Below are 16,823 nucleotides of genomic sequence, written 5' to 3' on the forward strand. Positions count from 1 at the left end.
TGGTGTGATGACTGAATTTACCATTTCCAATCTTCCAGAATAGGACAGCATAGAAGAGCAAGCACTCAGCCTTTTTTCCATTCTAGTCATGAGTGGGGTTAGATCCTCCATCCTTGGTTTAGTAGTTCCCATTGGCAAGCCTAAGTATGTGAAAGGCATTGATCCTACAGCACAGCCAAAAGCAGAAGCCAGAACAGCAAGTCTATCTGGGTGGACATTTATAGGTATCATACTGGATTTGGCATAATTAACAACCAGGCCTGTTGAATTAGCAAAATTCTGTAGGATCCCCTTAAGGTGCAATAATTAATTGACAACAGCTTCCAGGAGCAAAATAGTATCATCAGCATACTGGATAATGGGGAAATCATTGGTTGGCTGTGGGATGGGTAGTGTGAAAAGGCCATGATGAAAAGCATCATTTACCACATACTGTAACAATTCAGCAGCTAGGACAAAAAGCAAAGGTGAAAGAGGATCACCCTGGCTTACCCCACGTTTACATTTCAACTGTCTACCTAGAACTCCATTGAGGATAATGGAATCAAGTTCATCTTCACTGCTATCACTATTGATGGGCCTGTCATTGAAATCATCACTATGGAATCCGTCTGCTCCATCATCAGCGCCGACACCATCATCATCTCCGCCACCATCATAATAAGCATCAAACATTCTGTCGAATTCCTCACCATGATTTCATCTAGTGGATTATTTATCAAAGGGGGAGCATCCGTCTCGCCATGTTTCTTTCAGATCGTGTAGTCCTTAACAAAACCACTCACCATCACATGCGATTTGATTGTAGTTGGATCGCTAAATATTCTCAAATTCCTGCAGGCTCAGCATGAGCAATGTATCAACTGTGTCTTCTCATGTATTGTGTGGTTCTCCGCAGCTTTAATGAATTTATCAAGCTCTCCACCGAAATATGCGTCCATCCTATTTGCATTGTAAATCCATACCCTATCTATCTGTGAACTGCAACAAATAATATAAATAGAATTAAAACATTCATAAATTTTAGTCTCCAAGGAAAACCATAAATGGCAATAAAAATATACTTCTTTATATGCATAGATATTGAAAAATATAATTTAAATAGTACTGTGAGAAAAATAAAACCAAACCTATTATTGTACCACTACATCTTAAAAAGGTATCATGCAGGTGTGTAAAAATAGGGGGGAAAAACAAGTCTTCTTCTCACTCCTCCATAGATCTAGTAAATAATTTAGTTAGTAATGAGAGTAAAACATATACATATAGTTCAAATGATTAGATAATCTTGTTCTCCTACAAATGGTTTGCGGTACTGTAGCAATCTGACCGCCTCTAGAAATACCATTTGTAGGGGGGATGAGCCGCCCCTACAAATGGTATTTCTAGGGGCGGCTGGAGGGTGAGCTATCGCTACAAATGGTATTTCTAGGGGCAGCCATATTGCTACTGTATCGCAGACCATTTGTAGGAACGGGTGAAATTTTTATCCACCCCTAAAAAATGAGGTGTTGCTAGAAATCGTTTTTGTAGTAGTGTATGTTGCTTAGCATGAAAGCTTAAGCTAACTTATTGAATGCACAAGTAGCATTAAGAAATCAAACTGATCTAGATCAGTCGCACGCAAAGAAAAAGATTAAAATTAAAGACCCAGCAGGCACGTCAATCAGCTCGCACATGCGTGGCAGTAAGGACATCTTACTAGTCGCCCTATATGAATTAAACTAGAATTGGGATCAGATCAGGCTACATGATTAAAGGTATCCTGTGCAAGCCTTCGGAAGCTAAGGAAACATATAAGTGATGGGACCTCAGAAGTGCGTGTAGCCTTCCCACACCAATCTAGCGTGCTTCAGTGCAAACAGGTGTGTGCAATTGTTTCTTTGCATTGCTCTTTTCGGAACTTTATCGTTGCTGTTGTCAAGATCTGTCGTTGAAATATCTCTGTTGGACTTGTGCATAGAGCTAGCATTCTTTTCCTTTTTTTTCTGCTTGCCAGTTCGTTCTCTACTTGTTTGCCTCAGCATTTCTGTTTGAATTTAGCTTCCATGTCAACTATATTCGGCTGGCATTTAGATCAGAGATATAGTCAACTCACCGTTTAAGCGTGTCTTTATTGCTGGATATGCAGGACCGGATCTAGATCTCACCTTTTCTGGAACAGGGCTGTCTTTATTGCTGGATATGCAGGACCGGATCTAGATCTCACCTTTTCTGGAACAGGGCAATCCTGATACCAGATCCATCTCAACTCTTTCATGGCCTCCGACACGGAGCTTGGCTTCACTGCACAGTACGGCTTCTTAAGGTATTTAGAGACCTGCTTATTAATGATCGAGTTTAGCCTTTGAAGCATTCGCAAAAATTCTGGTCTTATTATCCCAGTTTCCCTGTTTGCCATCAATTTTCTATGAATTGTTATTGTTTTCTAAACCTTAGAACAGATTGAGAATAACACAATTTATCTTTGATTTATCGAAGAGATAATAGTATGGGTATGGCTGCTCAGTTTGAGCATCAGTGCATATCTTTTTTCCGTAAAAAACTTACAGCTAGTATTGCGCACTTTACCAGAAGATTAGAAAATTCAGATACGTCGCACACAATGGCACCGCATTGCACCAATTTCACCAACCCTGGGTTGCAATATAGGTGAAAGATGTCAAATTTTGATTCCTATAATTCATAAGTGCACTACTTACACAGAATGGAAGACATATATTTGAACTATGACATCCTGGAGAGTATACTCAATGGAGGCAGCGACCCGACGAATCTGCCGCTGCAGTTTTTAAGTTACATCACAAAGAATTTCTCCAAGGAGAGAAAAATCGGAAGTGGTGGCTTCGGTGAGGTTTACATGGTAATATTAACCTTTCGCTATACTGGCCCTTCAAATTGCCTGACAGTAAGCTATAAGTTCCACAACTAACAAGAGTCAACTCAAACAGGGAATGCTCAAAAACAGGATTGTGGCTGTGAAAAGGCTTTTCAGCGACAAAACAATCAGAGAGGAGTCATTTCATCGCGAGGTTGATAACCTGATGACGGTTAAGCACCAAAATATAGTACAGTTTCTAGGCTTCTGTGCAAATACAGAGAATATACCTATAAAAGATCCCGAATCAGAAGATTATGTGAAATATATTTACGTCGAGAAGAGAGAAAGATTACTCTGCTTCGAGTATATGAGCAATGGAAGTCTTCGCAGACACCTCACTGGTGCGCGGGTCGACTTTTTGTTATGTGAACATGTTTTCTCCACTTCATTGATGTGTCTTCTCTTTTTCACAATTATTATTATGTACCTATGCAGATGAATTGAGAGGACTTGGGTGGCAAACACGTTATAAAATAATTAAGAATATCTGTGACGGTCTGCGATATCTTCACGAGGAAAAACATATGATTCATAGGGATCTAAAGCCTGAGAATATACTGCTAGATGATTCCATGGCACCAAAACTTGCGGATCTTGGTATATCTAAACTTCTTAACGATGGCGCATCAAAAGCTATCACTACAAACACTCAGATGTCACAGTAAGCTTTGTTCAAGAGCTTTGCTCTCTAACTCCTTTGTGATGTTTTCTTATGCCATGTGTCATTTTTTTTTCATGCAGAGGATATTGTGCTCCAGAATTCATGAAGCATTACGAGGTCTCATTCAAGACAGACATATATAGTTTGGGTATTATTATAATTGAGCTCGTGACTGGACGAAAAGAACACCCTGATATAAAAAATGTAAGGTTTATCACCTCACATTTCTAGCTGGGCTAGTTAAGATTTTGTCAATGCATATTGTTGTTCATTTCATATAGAGTAAATTGCACTCTAGGTCCCGGAACTTGTCCCCCAGTTTCACCTTGGTCCCCAAACTCTCAAACCATGTTAAGTGGTCCATACGAGGTCCCAAACGCACCACGTGTGAGTCCGAGCTGCTATGTCATGCCACGTGGTGCCACACTAGCATCTATTTACAAAAATCCCCCATGGTAATCTTATATTCGCTCATTTACTCTTCTCTCTCCCTCCCCAATCTCTCTCTCCCCCACCCTCGAGGTGGCGGAGCTCAAACCCTTGCTCGTGCGGCCGTGGGGGAGCTCGGCAGCCCTGCCTGCACGGTGACAGAACTTGTGGCTTTGTAGTCTTATATTCGCCTCATTTACTCTTCTCTCTCCCTCCCCAATCTCTCTCTCCCCCACCCGCGAGGTGGCGGAGCTCGAACCCTTGCTCGTGAGGCCGTGGGGGAGCTCGGCGGCCCTGCCTGCACGGCGACGGAACTTGTGGCTTCGTAGTCTTATATTCTCTCATTTACTCTTCTCTCTCCCTCCCCAATCTCTCTCTTCCCGCACCCTCGCGGTGGCGGAGCTCGGACCCTTGCTCGTGCGGCCGTGGGGGAGCTCGACGGCCCTGCCTGTAAGGCAACAGAACTTGTGGCTCGCACTACTACAAAAAACAATTAACAGCGACTTTTTTTGGAGCTCTGAGACGGGCACACAAAATAACCGCCCAGAGGCGTTCATTTCCTTTTAACTGAGGCGGTTCAAAAAACCGCCTCAGAAAATTGATTAACAGAGGCGGTCGTAGTTATGATGACTGCCACTGTTAATACTCCTATTTTCAGAGGCGGTCGAGTTACAAAAGTCTGCCTCATTTAATAAGCCAAGCCCAACCATACTTAGAAAAGCCCAACCCGGCGCGGTAGATGCCTCCGAGTATATATACTTAGGTTAGGGTTTTTTCTTCTTCGCTATCTCTCTCTGTCTCTCCTGCTGTGGCGCACCGACCCTCACCCTCACCCTGCCCCTCTCCTCCCCTCACCTCTCCTCCCTCTGTCTCTCCAATGGCGCGGCGGGCTTGGGGCAGCAGTCGGGGCTGGCGGCCGTAGGCGGTGGTCAGGGCGGCGGCAGCTCTGCTGGCCCCGGGCATCCATGGATCGGGCCCCGGGGGTTCAAGGCTGGCAGCCCCGCCACAGGGGAGTGGCGGTCGGCGTGAAGCACGTCGCAATTGTCGGGGGAGGAGGGGCAGCGGTCGGCGCCCCGTCTGGCGGGCTTCGGGCGGCGCGTGGCGGCCAGCAGACGTGCGATGGCGAGTGGCGCTCAGATGGGCTTTAGCGGGCCTGTGATGGTTTTGCGGGGCACATCATGGGTTTTCTTTTTTATTATATTTTTAATTCATTAACTGAGGCGGGCACGCAAACCGCCTCAGAAAATGTGTCATTTTTTGTGATCTTTACTCTGAGGTGGTTGCGAAAACCGCCTCTGTTAAGTTTTGTGTAGTAGTGTCTGTCCCCCTCCCACATTGTGATGTCCTCATGCGCGCTCGCTCCAGTTCACTGCCCAGCCCCCACCCATGCACCTCCGCCACCGCCAGTGGCCAACAACCCCGCACCACATGGGCTGCGTCCATGGCCACCCCTCTATGTCCAGCCCCGACCACCTGTCGCTGCTGCCAGAGCCGGCCCCCACTGTGCCACCGCAGGACATGGCGGCTGACTGCGGTGAGCTCTAGTGTGTGCGGACATGGCGATGAGCGCTTGATGGTAGGCAGGGGTCGATACACACCTAGGGCAACTACAGCCACGACCCTAGGCATGGGCCAAAAAATTCTTTTATGTCCCTGTTTTGTTTCCGGGGCCCAGCAAATATATAGATGGAGTGGACCTAGTCTTAGTCAGCCCAGGTTATTTCGCGGGTTACTAGCCTAGCAACTCGCCCTGGCCTAGCTAGCTTGCTTCCACACGATATGACCCGCATGCATCTGCTCGGCTTCCATTCTCAACATGCCTGCCTAACGATCGCCTGTGGAGCCTACTCCCAAACCTAGGAAGACGAGCAGAGGTGTGGAGGCATGGAGGGCTACTGGCGGCGCCAGCGGTCCGCGCTGGATCCAGCTGATGCACGGGGCCATAGTCTTGTGGAGGGAGAGCAAGTACGGCTGTGCCTGGAGGCCGTTATGGGCGGGCGGTGGTGGTGGTTGGAGTCGCTTAGAGGCTGGGGGAGGGTGGCGCATGGAGGTCGGCGGCCCGTGGGTGTGTGGCCCCTTGTTTAGAGGTAGGCATAGCGGCGTGTGGAGCCTGGAGGGTGCAGGCCAAGGATTCTAGGTTGGATCTGCGCACCGCAGAGGCACGTAGGGCAGGCGGATGGGCAAACAGGAGCAGCCCCAAGCGGCAGGCAGGTCAATTTTTCTCCAACCATACAACGTGAATCTAAGGGTGCATGACACCCTGACTTAGTAGCATTGAAAGCTAGCAATGCAAATGAAGGTTGATGAAGATAAGATTGATAGGTGGGGATGAACCCACTCGGCACTAGTTAGGTGATTTCTTTGTCTTTTTTTCAAAAATTTTGTTGAGTTTGTCATGCAATTATATTTGAAATTGGGGATATAGTATAAATCATGCAATTTAAGTACTTTTAGCCTATCACTATTGCAACTATGGGACGTGGGAATAGTCTGAGTGCTTTAAGCAGTTTATATATGTGGCCCTATGTGTCAAATTCCACCAGCTCCGCCACTAGCGGTAGGGGTGGCAAGCAGATTAGCGGTCATGGGGTGGTGGGCTTAAACAACGGGGCTGTGGTGGCTGTCGACGCCATGCTGTTCTCGCTGTCAGGGGCTGAGGGCAACTTGCTTGACAAAATGGAGATGGAGAGAATGGGGAGGGAAACATAGGAAGGGGCAAATTGGAGAAGATGGAACTCTATAGGTTTTTTTATAAATATTTGCGAGCATAGCACCATGTGGTATATCACGTTGGTGTTGGAAACTCGCTTTGTGTGTTTGAGACCCCGGATGAACCACATAACATGGCTTAGGGATCCAAATGGACGATTTGATAGTTTAAGGACCTAAAGTGCAATTTACTCTTTCATTCATATATATATATATATGTTATGATAAAAAATTCCAATTTGTAACCAAGATTGATAGATTTCTGAGTGACCGTCTATTTTGGACCTCATATAGTCGCCTAAAATTTCTGGTTATTGGGGCCACGTTACCTGTCTTTGCGAACCCATCAATAGCCGTATTATAGCCATGCCGCATCATATCTAGCAAAATTAAAACTTTACCCTATATCTTTCACTACTTACATAATAATTAAACTAAATCATGACATATTAGATATAGTTCCCCTAGTATTTGCACCGACAATGAAGACTTCTGCAACCTGGAGTCGGTCCTAGAAATAACTACTATAACAAAGTATATGCACTTAATCAGAAAATATGAAAATGTAAATGATTGAGGTAGCGAATATACAAACTCGGCATGAAAATTTAGCGCATGGTATCGGTAGTTAGATGCCACCTTTAGTTCATATATATTGGAGTTTCAATATAGATATGCTCCCAGTCATCAAGTCCCTCTAATCAAAATTGTAGGTTCACCACAAAGGCTCCCACCACTTCCTATATCTTGCTGTGACTGTCTGTATTACGTAGCTTCTCCACGAAGGAAAAGGTCTTGTCATCCCACACACATGATCGTCGTTGTTGACTTCAAAATGTTAATAAAGTCTTGTTAACAGTTCTATTGGCGATCAGTATTGTTGACACTTTAACTAACTTGATTTATGTCGTTGATGTACACAAGAATGTGTTTACAATGCTTGTTGAATATTTTGTCATCGTATACGTATTACCTTGTTTGAAATAACAGGTTCTTAGAAGATGGAGGTACAGGTGGAAGAAAGAGAAGGAAACAACACTGAGTTACCAAGAAGTTGCTAAATGCGTTGAAATAGGGCAAAAGTGCACGGAAGAAGACCCCAGAAAACGGCCTTCTATATCGAATATAATTAATGATCTTAATATGTCGGACAATGAGAATTGGCAAATCAACAATCCCCGTGAACCAACTATTGGACAGGTAAAACCACTTTAAGACCCTCTTATCCTATGGTTAAAAAATAGTTTTATGGCAGAGTAGGTATTAGTAAAGTCTAACCCCTTCGATACTCCTGAGGACACAAGAAAAACAAAAAACGCGCAGGATACAATCTGACGAAGCTTGTTAGATTTTTAACCTCAAGTCGCTGCTTCAGCTCCTCACTTCGTTCTGTATATATATGAACACCTGCTCCCCGTGGCGGACCTTGGCCTGGCGAACCTGGCCTCCGCTAAGCTCCTCAAATTTAAGTCCACCGGCTCAGTTATTTAGTTGCATGCCCATGTATGAAGCAGTTAAGATCAATTAGTTGTTGGGTCCAGTAAATCACACGGCTCCTTTTCTCTTTTTTTTCACAAGCATCTGGGTCTTTATACTTTTAGGCCCCCTTTAGAATGTTGGAAATGTTGAGGAATTTTGGAGGACTCAATCCGGTAGAAAATTTTCCAACGTTATGCACGAGGCAATAGATCCCGGATTTAAACCAAACACACAACACGCGCATATATTTCACGTGAAAAAATCCCATAACTTGTGGCTGAAATATTTTTTTTATTTTTTGGCTATCTCACCTTTTAGTGCTGGTTGCTGAAAGAATGTTCTCATTTTCGTAGTACCGGTTGGGAAACTAGATCAAAAAGGTAATCTCGGTCTGCCAACTGTTACTAATAGCAGGTTTTCTAGTAGCATGGAGAATGCACAGGGGTGGTAACGGATCATGGTCCTAATGATTTCTTCACAATCCTACTTGACCCTTAATTTTTTTAGCTCAAAATTAAATAAGATTAGAACCCGACCCTTTTAAGGCCTGGCCCTTAGATTATCTTGACAAAAAATTAAGACCCTTTACCACCCCCATCAGTACGGCCCCTACAGTTTGATACATACAAGTTAATTTGACCCGAACTATCATATAACGTGCTTGCCTTTCTTCTGACAGATAATTCCTAACTGGAATGAGCTGCTTTTGATTGAGCCACCTGAGTTACATTTTCCTTTTGAGCGAAACAAACAGATATCATGCTCTTTACAACTAATCAACGAGAAGGATTCTTATATTGCATTTAACATTCAAACGCTGAGCCCATTGCATTACTTACCAGAGCCAAAAAGCGGCATTGTGCCACCGCTATCGAACTGTACTGTCAAAATATCGTTGCAGAAGGAACCACAGCATAAACAGCATGCAAACATGTTCAACGTTCAGAGCACAAAAGTCAACAAGGATCTAACCGATGAGGATATCACCGAATGCATGTTCAACGTTGATGCTGTTGAAGTGGTTGATGAAGTGACTTTGACGGTTGTATATGATGTGCCACCATTACTCGAACTACATGAACTAGACCGTGATAGAGGAAATCTTAACCGTCCGGAAGCACCCAATCTGCCAATAATAGAAGCAGTCTCCAAGGTGAGCTTAATAATTTAAGTTTTGCAGGAGAGATTAATGATTTAAGATTTGTGTGCATATAATTACCATGCTTAGAAGAAGGAAGATTTTATTAAGTATTTTTATTCAGCCACGCACAAAATTTCACTTGATAAATATGAACTTTTCATTGAGCAACACAAATAGTGTCTGGTTTTCAATTCCTTACAAGTGGCAAAATTACTTTACATTAGCATAGTGCCTGTGCATTGGTACGGGTAACATAATAGATCTACGTAATACAATTTTGTGTTCCTTCACTTTATGTACAGGTCGTGCCGTGATTGTGCGAGACACTGATTGTTCATGTTCGGATTGGGATTTGATCAATGTTTTAAATCGCGCGCTATGAAATTTAGCGCGAGGCTGTCCTGGACGCTATTGGCACTATAGCGAACTCTATAGCGGCAGCTAAGCGCAGTAGCTCCAGCTGAATGAAAATGCTATGTCGCCGCTATTTTCACGCTATTGCGCTATTTGTTTACAAATACAGAAAACATTAAAATATATCAATCCTCCTCAAGGTCTCAATAGTCAATATTGCCTACTGCCTAGTGTTTACTGGGGAGAAGAACAGGGGAGAACAACTTGACTAGTGTTGGTGTTGGCGCATCTGGACTTTCTCTTGGATCAGACATAACTGGGCGTGAGGTAGCTTGTCGTCGCTGCTCACCAGAGATCGTTGCCGGTCTCCCCGTTGCAGCTGGTCGCCCCTCACCGCCTCCGCTGCCGGCAGCTGCTTGCCCCTCGCCGCTGCGCTCGTCCACCTCCACCGTTGCCGAGCCACTACGCTCGCCCGCGCAGCCACCGCGCTCGCCTGCCGCCCGCAGCCGCCGCTCTCGCCCGCCGCCCGCAACCGCCGCTCTCGCCCGCAGCCGCCGCTCTCGCCCGCCGCCCGCAGCCGCCGTGCTCGCCCGCCGCCAATCTGCCGCGCTCACCCGCCGCCGGAAATGGAAGCTCGGGGAAGGTGGCTGCCGCTCGACCGCCGCGCTCGTCCGTCAAGCAGCCGCCGCCCTCCGCCGCCAACTGAATAGCTCGAGTGACTGAGTTCAGCTGATCGACTAGGGTTCAGCTGAAGGCTTCAAGCCGATTGGGCCGGGCCATGATGTTCTTTTTTTTTTGGGAATTATCGGGCCACGCTGTTTGATTTGAGCCTGCCAGCGATAGCGGCTGGTTAGCGGCGCTTTAGCGCTAAACGTGCTTAGCGGCGCTTTAGCGGGCAATAGCGGCAATAGCGCGCATAGCGCAAAAATGAGCAATTGCGTCGCGCGAGTTGCTTTGGCCCGCTATAGCGCCGCGATAGCGGAGAAATAGCGCGCTATTTTTTTCGTTGGATTTGATTGATTTGTCTGGCTTCCGATTAGAATTCGGATTGATTTGTCCGGATTCTGATTGACGGACCAAGGAAACATTGATTATTTTAGAAATAGTAGATGCATGTTTGGATCCTGGTTCCACTGTATAACCTTTAGTTATCTCCTTGAAAATGGCATGTTGATAGTAACTAGTGGAAGCAGTAGACCGATCAGTGTTGTTCATACTCTTCAATTCTCAAATAATGCACGTTTTGGAATTGCGTACCATCACAATGGAAATTTTATTTACTAATATATTGAGTATGTAGATTGTACCAAACAAACTCGTGTAGATGTACTTCACACAACAAATTTTGCTCATTTTATAGAAATATTATTTGTTAAAATGATGCAAGAATTGGTATTTTGAACGTTGTATATCATTATGTTGAATTGTGTAGCTAGTGTGCTGATCATAGTTAACCTTCATTTTGTAACGGTCTTTGCCCCCACTAAATTGATCTTAAATAGCTTTTATACTTGAAATCTTAAGATAAATATTTGCATCAGTGATTATGTGTCTATTTAAGTCTGGCATGAGGTAGCCTGTTTAAACTCAATAGTAACAGTGTTCTTCCTGTAAGATATGTATTCTTCAATTGCATGTTATACCAAATCCTATTGCCGATTACTTTGTTCTTCCTTGTAGACAAGTTCATTGGCCACAGACGAGCTTATCCAGGTCTATCCCAAAGAGTTCATCTTTCCATTGGAGCCAAAAGAGGTGAAATACACGATGACGATAGTCAATGTTACAGATGACTGGGTTGCTTTCTATATAGGGATGAAGCATGTGACAGCAAAGTATTTTTCTCTTGATGGCAATGGAATTTTGTTACCACAGACGAAGTTGAAAATTGATTACAGAAGGGTACCACACAAGGTGGTACCAGCAAACGTGCGGGCCAAGGAATCAGCTATTGTGTATAGCACCATCGTGTGCCCGGGTTTCAAGAGGCACGACGTCACGGCGGATTTGTTCAAGGATCCAACTAATGGTAGATTAGTTCAAAAGGTGGAGCTGCCAATGTTCTTTGCAGCACGACATGGAATTCAGCCTTGGGAGGTCATGCCATATGCCATTCCATCTGTGTCTCCAGCAAGCAAACAGGATTTTTCAAAGCCCACGGAAATAAACTCTCAGGTGAGTCAACTTTTTTTTATAAAATATTAAATAAATCTACGTTCATCAGGCTAATTTTCTAATGAGACATTTGGTAAAGAAGGATTTAGACTTCTGACTACGTTCAGGGAGGTAGAGATTCAAAACGTATAGCTTCGCCGAATGGATATGGTTCGATACCATGAAGTTGGCACAGATCATTTGTCTCAAAATTTGCGAACGTATTATCCATCAGAGAGAATCGTAAGGCATTTGCAAGGTTTTTAGTAAATTGTAGTTTGATCCACTAGATTTCAAACTTCCATTGATGATCACTAGAAAAACAGTTTATAGGGGCGGGTAAAAATGCAATTTTAGGGGCGGATGTCGCACCCGCCCCTGCTTTCCGCAGCTAAAAATAGCTGTTTGCAAGGGCGGGCCACGCCGACAGCCGCCCCTACAAATCGAATAAAAAATTAATAAAAATCACTTGCAGCAGCTCCTCCGAGCCGCCGCCGCTTCCCGTGTCGGCGCCAGTGCCGCAGAGCCGCTGCGCACCCGTGGCCGCGGCCGTGCGCGCCGCCGCTCCAGCCGCCGCTTTCGCGTCCGCGCGCGTGCCGCCGCTCGTCCGACCGCACGCCGCCACTTCCGCGTCCGCGGCCGAGCGCGTGCCGTGGCTCGTCCGCACGCGCCGCCGCTCCAGCCCCCGCCGCAGCCCCAGCCCCCGCCGCGGCCACGTCCGCCGCGGACGCGCCACGCCGGCCCGTGCGTCTGGCCGCCCGCAGCGTCCGTGCTCGCAGCGTTCGGGCCGCCGCGCCGCGCGCGCTGCCGTGCCGTGCCGACCCACGCGCCGCGTCCGCGCCCCGGCTTGATCGGGCCGCCGTGGTCGCGGCGCTGCGCCGCGCCGCCATACGCCGCCGCTGCTCTCCCATGCATGGCGCCCAAGTGCCCTGCGCTTGGAGAGGGAAGGAAGAGGAGAGAGAGAGGGAGAGGGAGAGGGAAGAGACAATGAGAGAGAGTGTGTGGAAAGAGATAAGGAGAAGGGTCCTGGCCACCCACTGACCCACGCGCCTCGAGGAGGAAGAGATAAGGACGATGGCTTTCGAATTTGTTTTACCAGAGTCAAGCCGGTGGTTTTTGAAGTCTTTAGGGGCGGGCGATGGACTCACCCGCCCCTACAAATGACTGCTATTTTAAGGGGCGGGTGAAGGGTGATCCGCCCCTAAAATGTATTTTTAGGGACGGGTCGGATGCTACAGTACCTTCGCTCTATTTGTAGAAATGGCTGAAATTTCGGTCCACCCTTAAAAAGATTTTGGGGTGTTCCTAGAAATTATTTTTGTAGTAGTGGATGTAGCCCGTCCCACTAGATGCACATGCAGAAAAAAATGATATTGTTTTCAAATGTTGAAGATTATTTTTTTGGCGATTGTGCCTGAGCATGTTTTTCTTTAAGAAGAAGGAGAGTTTTAATTACAAAGAAGAGTGTCGCGAAAAGGAAAATTACATCATGAACGTGTCGCGACCTGTAGCTAAGTCATCAACCAAGGGAGGGCTATGCAAAAACTCCGGAAACAGCTGGAAGAATTGTGTGTGACTTGCATAGGCCCAGACCTTTGCTTCATCCATAATCAATCTTACTATTACTAATTGGCGGCTTCTTTGAAACCTCCACATGAAGCCAACTAGGTTTCTAGGTGGACACTCTAAAAAAATAGAGAAATCCTATAAATTCTCACAAAAATAAGAAACATACAGTCATCAATCCAACAACTCTAATTATAATAACCATCGGATATGTTATCTTTTCTAATAAATTACCCACATCTTCCATTATGAAAATAGACTAAAGTAACCTCCTAACATGTATCTAAATTACCCACATCTGCCATTATGAAAATAGACTAAAGTAACCCCTAAACATGTATCTAAATTACCCACCTTTACCATTATAAAAAAATTCTAAAGTAATCCCTAATCTATGTGTAAATTACCCACCTATGCTAATACACCCTAAATTTTCATATAAATTATCCAATTATGTCATTATTGTTACAAGTTAAATTACTCCTAAATCTGAATTTAAATTATATAATTATAATAAAATATTAAAGTGCACTACTATAAAAATTTTAAATTACTGTTTCTATCATTATTAATATATTATTTATATAAAAATACTATCCACGATATATGTCACCATATATTCATGTATGGTGGAAGAAATAAGAATACCAATTCACAAACAAATAGTTTAACTAAATATATATCGAATACATATGGAGGTGTGATGCAAAATGAAATCTACTGTAACTAGATAATGATAAATATATATTTTAGAGTATGTGTTAGAATATTTAACAAATGAAAAAGAACGTGAGATAGATAATTATTAATATTAATATTATTCTTATATTAATTTTAATTAGCCCATGCGAAAGCACGGATTGATAGACTAGTGTCACTAATTCGCTGACCGTTTGTGATTTTCTCTGAAAGACACGTTGGTTCCTTTCCTTCCAAAGTAACCATGCAACCAGTAATTTCTTTCCAAAGAAATGTTGAAGATCATCACTTTCATATATATAATTTCTTGCAGATACGCACGCCTTCATCGATTAAGCTAATCCATGTCGATCCCATGGAATTCAGCTTGCCCTTGGAGCCAAAGAGAGTGAAATTCTTAATGAAGATACTAAATATTACAGATAATTATGTTGCTTTCCTTATAAGGTACACCCGCGATAAGGTGGATCAGTATGAATCTACTCCGCAAGAAGGAATTCTGCCACCACGGTCTATGTTGGTAGTTGAAAACACAAGAATATCACAAGAGGGAGAACATGAGGATGTGCAAGGTCATGAGTTCGTCTATGTGGACAGCACTGTGGTGACCAAAAGTTTCCGCATTAGCGAGATCACGTATGACCTGTTCGATGTACCGTCGGCCGATAGATTACAACATGAGGTGAAACTGCCAGTTTTTCTTGTAGCATCAGGTGAATCGAAGTCGTGGGAGGTTACTTCTTCAGCGTTTCCAGTGAGCAAGCAGAATATTGAGAAGGAATTTGATAGGCTGCAGTTAACTACAGACGACCAAGATGATAAAAATTCTCTGGTGAGTTCCTATGCTATGTAATAGTTCAAAAAATACATAGGCCATTCACTAACCACCCCTATAAGTTTGATTTCAAGAAAAAATCAATTGAAAATAACTGTACCTTATTGAAAAGTTATTGGAACTGACATTCTTAATTTGGCACGTGAATAACGTTAAAAATATAGTTAGGAAAATTGGACACGCTGATGGCAGTTATCAACTTTTTAGCAAATTGTGCTACAATATATCAATTTTAAGCGAGTCATTTCTAAATTACGTACAGAAAGCTGCTGCGTTCACCTCTACTACCATGTGCCCAACCGTCTTAGGAAAATAACCATTCGACGGAACGAATAGCAGCAGTGAGCCCAAATATTCCCGGACTATTGCACGGTAAATTATGTACAAAGAGTTTGAATGCGTCAACCTTAAAAATACATACAGTTAAGGATTTATCCATGGCTAATAATGTGGCTCGAATACCAAACCACAAAACTAAGAGTAGTGTACCATAAAACCTACTCCCATAGTGGCCTGAAATATAATTAGGGAAAATCCAACCATGGTGTCCATGGATGATGTCTATGCTACCACATAATTAAGACATTTCCTTTAAAAACTACTCCCTCCATTTTTATTTACATATTGTATTAGAACTTTGACCAAATCTATAAATAGTACTGCAACAACTATACTATCCAATGTATGCACCATCAACATATACTTCATGGTGGATTCTATGAAACGAATTTGGTATTATAAATGTTATCATTTGTTTCTATACATTTGGTCAAAGTTTGCCAAATTTGGTATTGTAAATAAAATAGGAGTGTATTCTACAATCCATGATTTGGGTCTCTAACGAATTTATTCTCTCTCATCTCTACCAATCACACATGTTCTCCCATCTATTACGAGGACACTATCTTCTCCCAGTGCAAACTGAATAGTGTCAAGTGTGTTGGATTTCGTGTTGAAATCGAGTCTTGCACATTTAGCAATGTAAATAATTCCATGGATATCATCCTACATGAAGGATTTTGGGAATGCCCTTAAGTATTAAGTATTCAAAAAAATTTATAGGCAAATTTAATGGTTTATTTATTTTTCCTCATAGTTGATGGGGTAAGATTGATTTATTGGTGGATTTATTGAAGTGTGATGCTTATCTACAATTGATATTGCAACAACTAGGCTACACACCTCTGCACGCCGTACATTGGAGGTGCCAATCCCAACACTAATGAGTGGCCACAGATTAGTGACATCTGAGTTTTGATTAATCATTTGTTCTCCTTGTTTATTCATTTACATTTTTGCTGGAGTAAAGCCCATCACCGGTCTCTAAACTTATGTCGATGTGTCATCCCGGTCCCTAAACTCACAAATCGACCGTTCAGATCCTCAAACTTATCCATTTGTGTCATCTCGGTCCATAAATTTATTCCACTGTGTCATCCCGGTACCTAAACTAGAAAATCAAACATTTACATCCTTAAATTTGTTCAATCATGTCATTCTTGTCCCTAAACTTGATTTTGAGTATTATATGGGTCAAAACAAGGCGATTTAAAATCTATATATCTAAAAGTAATTCATAACTTTTTCATATGAAATTGAATGAAGATAAACTTTATATCAAAATAGTAGCCCTCGACGTAATCTACAATTTTGTAGTTGAAATATTTTTGAATTAAAACTGTTTAGGGTCTCAAAATATTGTTGTAAGTTTATATATTTTAAAGAAAAGTTAAAATTAAATTTTGGGACTCTAAACAATTTTAATTCAAAAACTTTTCAACTGCAAAGTTGTAGATCGCATCGAGAGATACAATTTTGATATAAAGTTTGTCTTCATTCGAATTCATATGAAAAAGTTATAAATTATTTTTTGATATAGAGGTTTTAGATCATCCGGTTTAGACTTAGATGAGAC

The 16,823-nt window shown here is 43.3% G+C and overlaps 1 protein-coding gene across 6 annotated transcripts in view; it reads left to right on the top strand.

Moving 5' to 3' along the window:
- Positions 1 to 1,602: 1,602 nt before the first annotated feature.
- LOC120655604 overlaps positions 1,603 to 16,823 on the top strand; it is a 32,951-nt gene continuing 17,730 nt past the window's right edge. The window contains exons 1-10 of one of the 6 annotated variants that reach the window (XM_039933501.1): positions 1,603 to 1,865; positions 2,132 to 2,308; positions 2,707 to 2,863; positions 2,952 to 3,222; positions 3,317 to 3,542; positions 3,623 to 3,746; positions 7,671 to 7,880; positions 8,839 to 9,312; positions 11,335 to 11,829; positions 14,387 to 14,905. In XM_039933501.1, the coding sequence (XP_039789435.1) occupies positions 2,259 to 2,308; positions 2,707 to 2,863; positions 2,952 to 3,222; positions 3,317 to 3,542; positions 3,623 to 3,746; positions 7,671 to 7,880; positions 8,839 to 9,312; positions 11,335 to 11,829; positions 14,387 to 14,905 (2,526 nt within the window). In that variant the 5' untranslated portion in view covers positions 1,603 to 1,865; positions 2,132 to 2,258. The remainder of the gene's footprint in view (positions 1,866 to 2,131; positions 2,309 to 2,706; positions 2,864 to 2,951; positions 3,223 to 3,316; positions 3,543 to 3,622; positions 3,747 to 7,670; positions 7,881 to 8,838; positions 9,313 to 11,334; positions 11,830 to 14,386; positions 14,906 to 16,823) is intronic. The other 5 variants (XM_039933504.1, XM_039933502.1, XM_039933505.1 and 2 more) reach the window with 5 other exon arrangements.

The sequence above is a fragment of the Panicum virgatum genome, chromosome 1N, assembly GCF_016808335.1.
Source record: "Panicum virgatum strain AP13 chromosome 1N, P.virgatum_v5, whole genome shotgun sequence".
In the NCBI taxonomy this organism is placed as follows: domain Eukaryota; kingdom Viridiplantae; phylum Streptophyta; class Magnoliopsida; order Poales; family Poaceae; genus Panicum; species Panicum virgatum.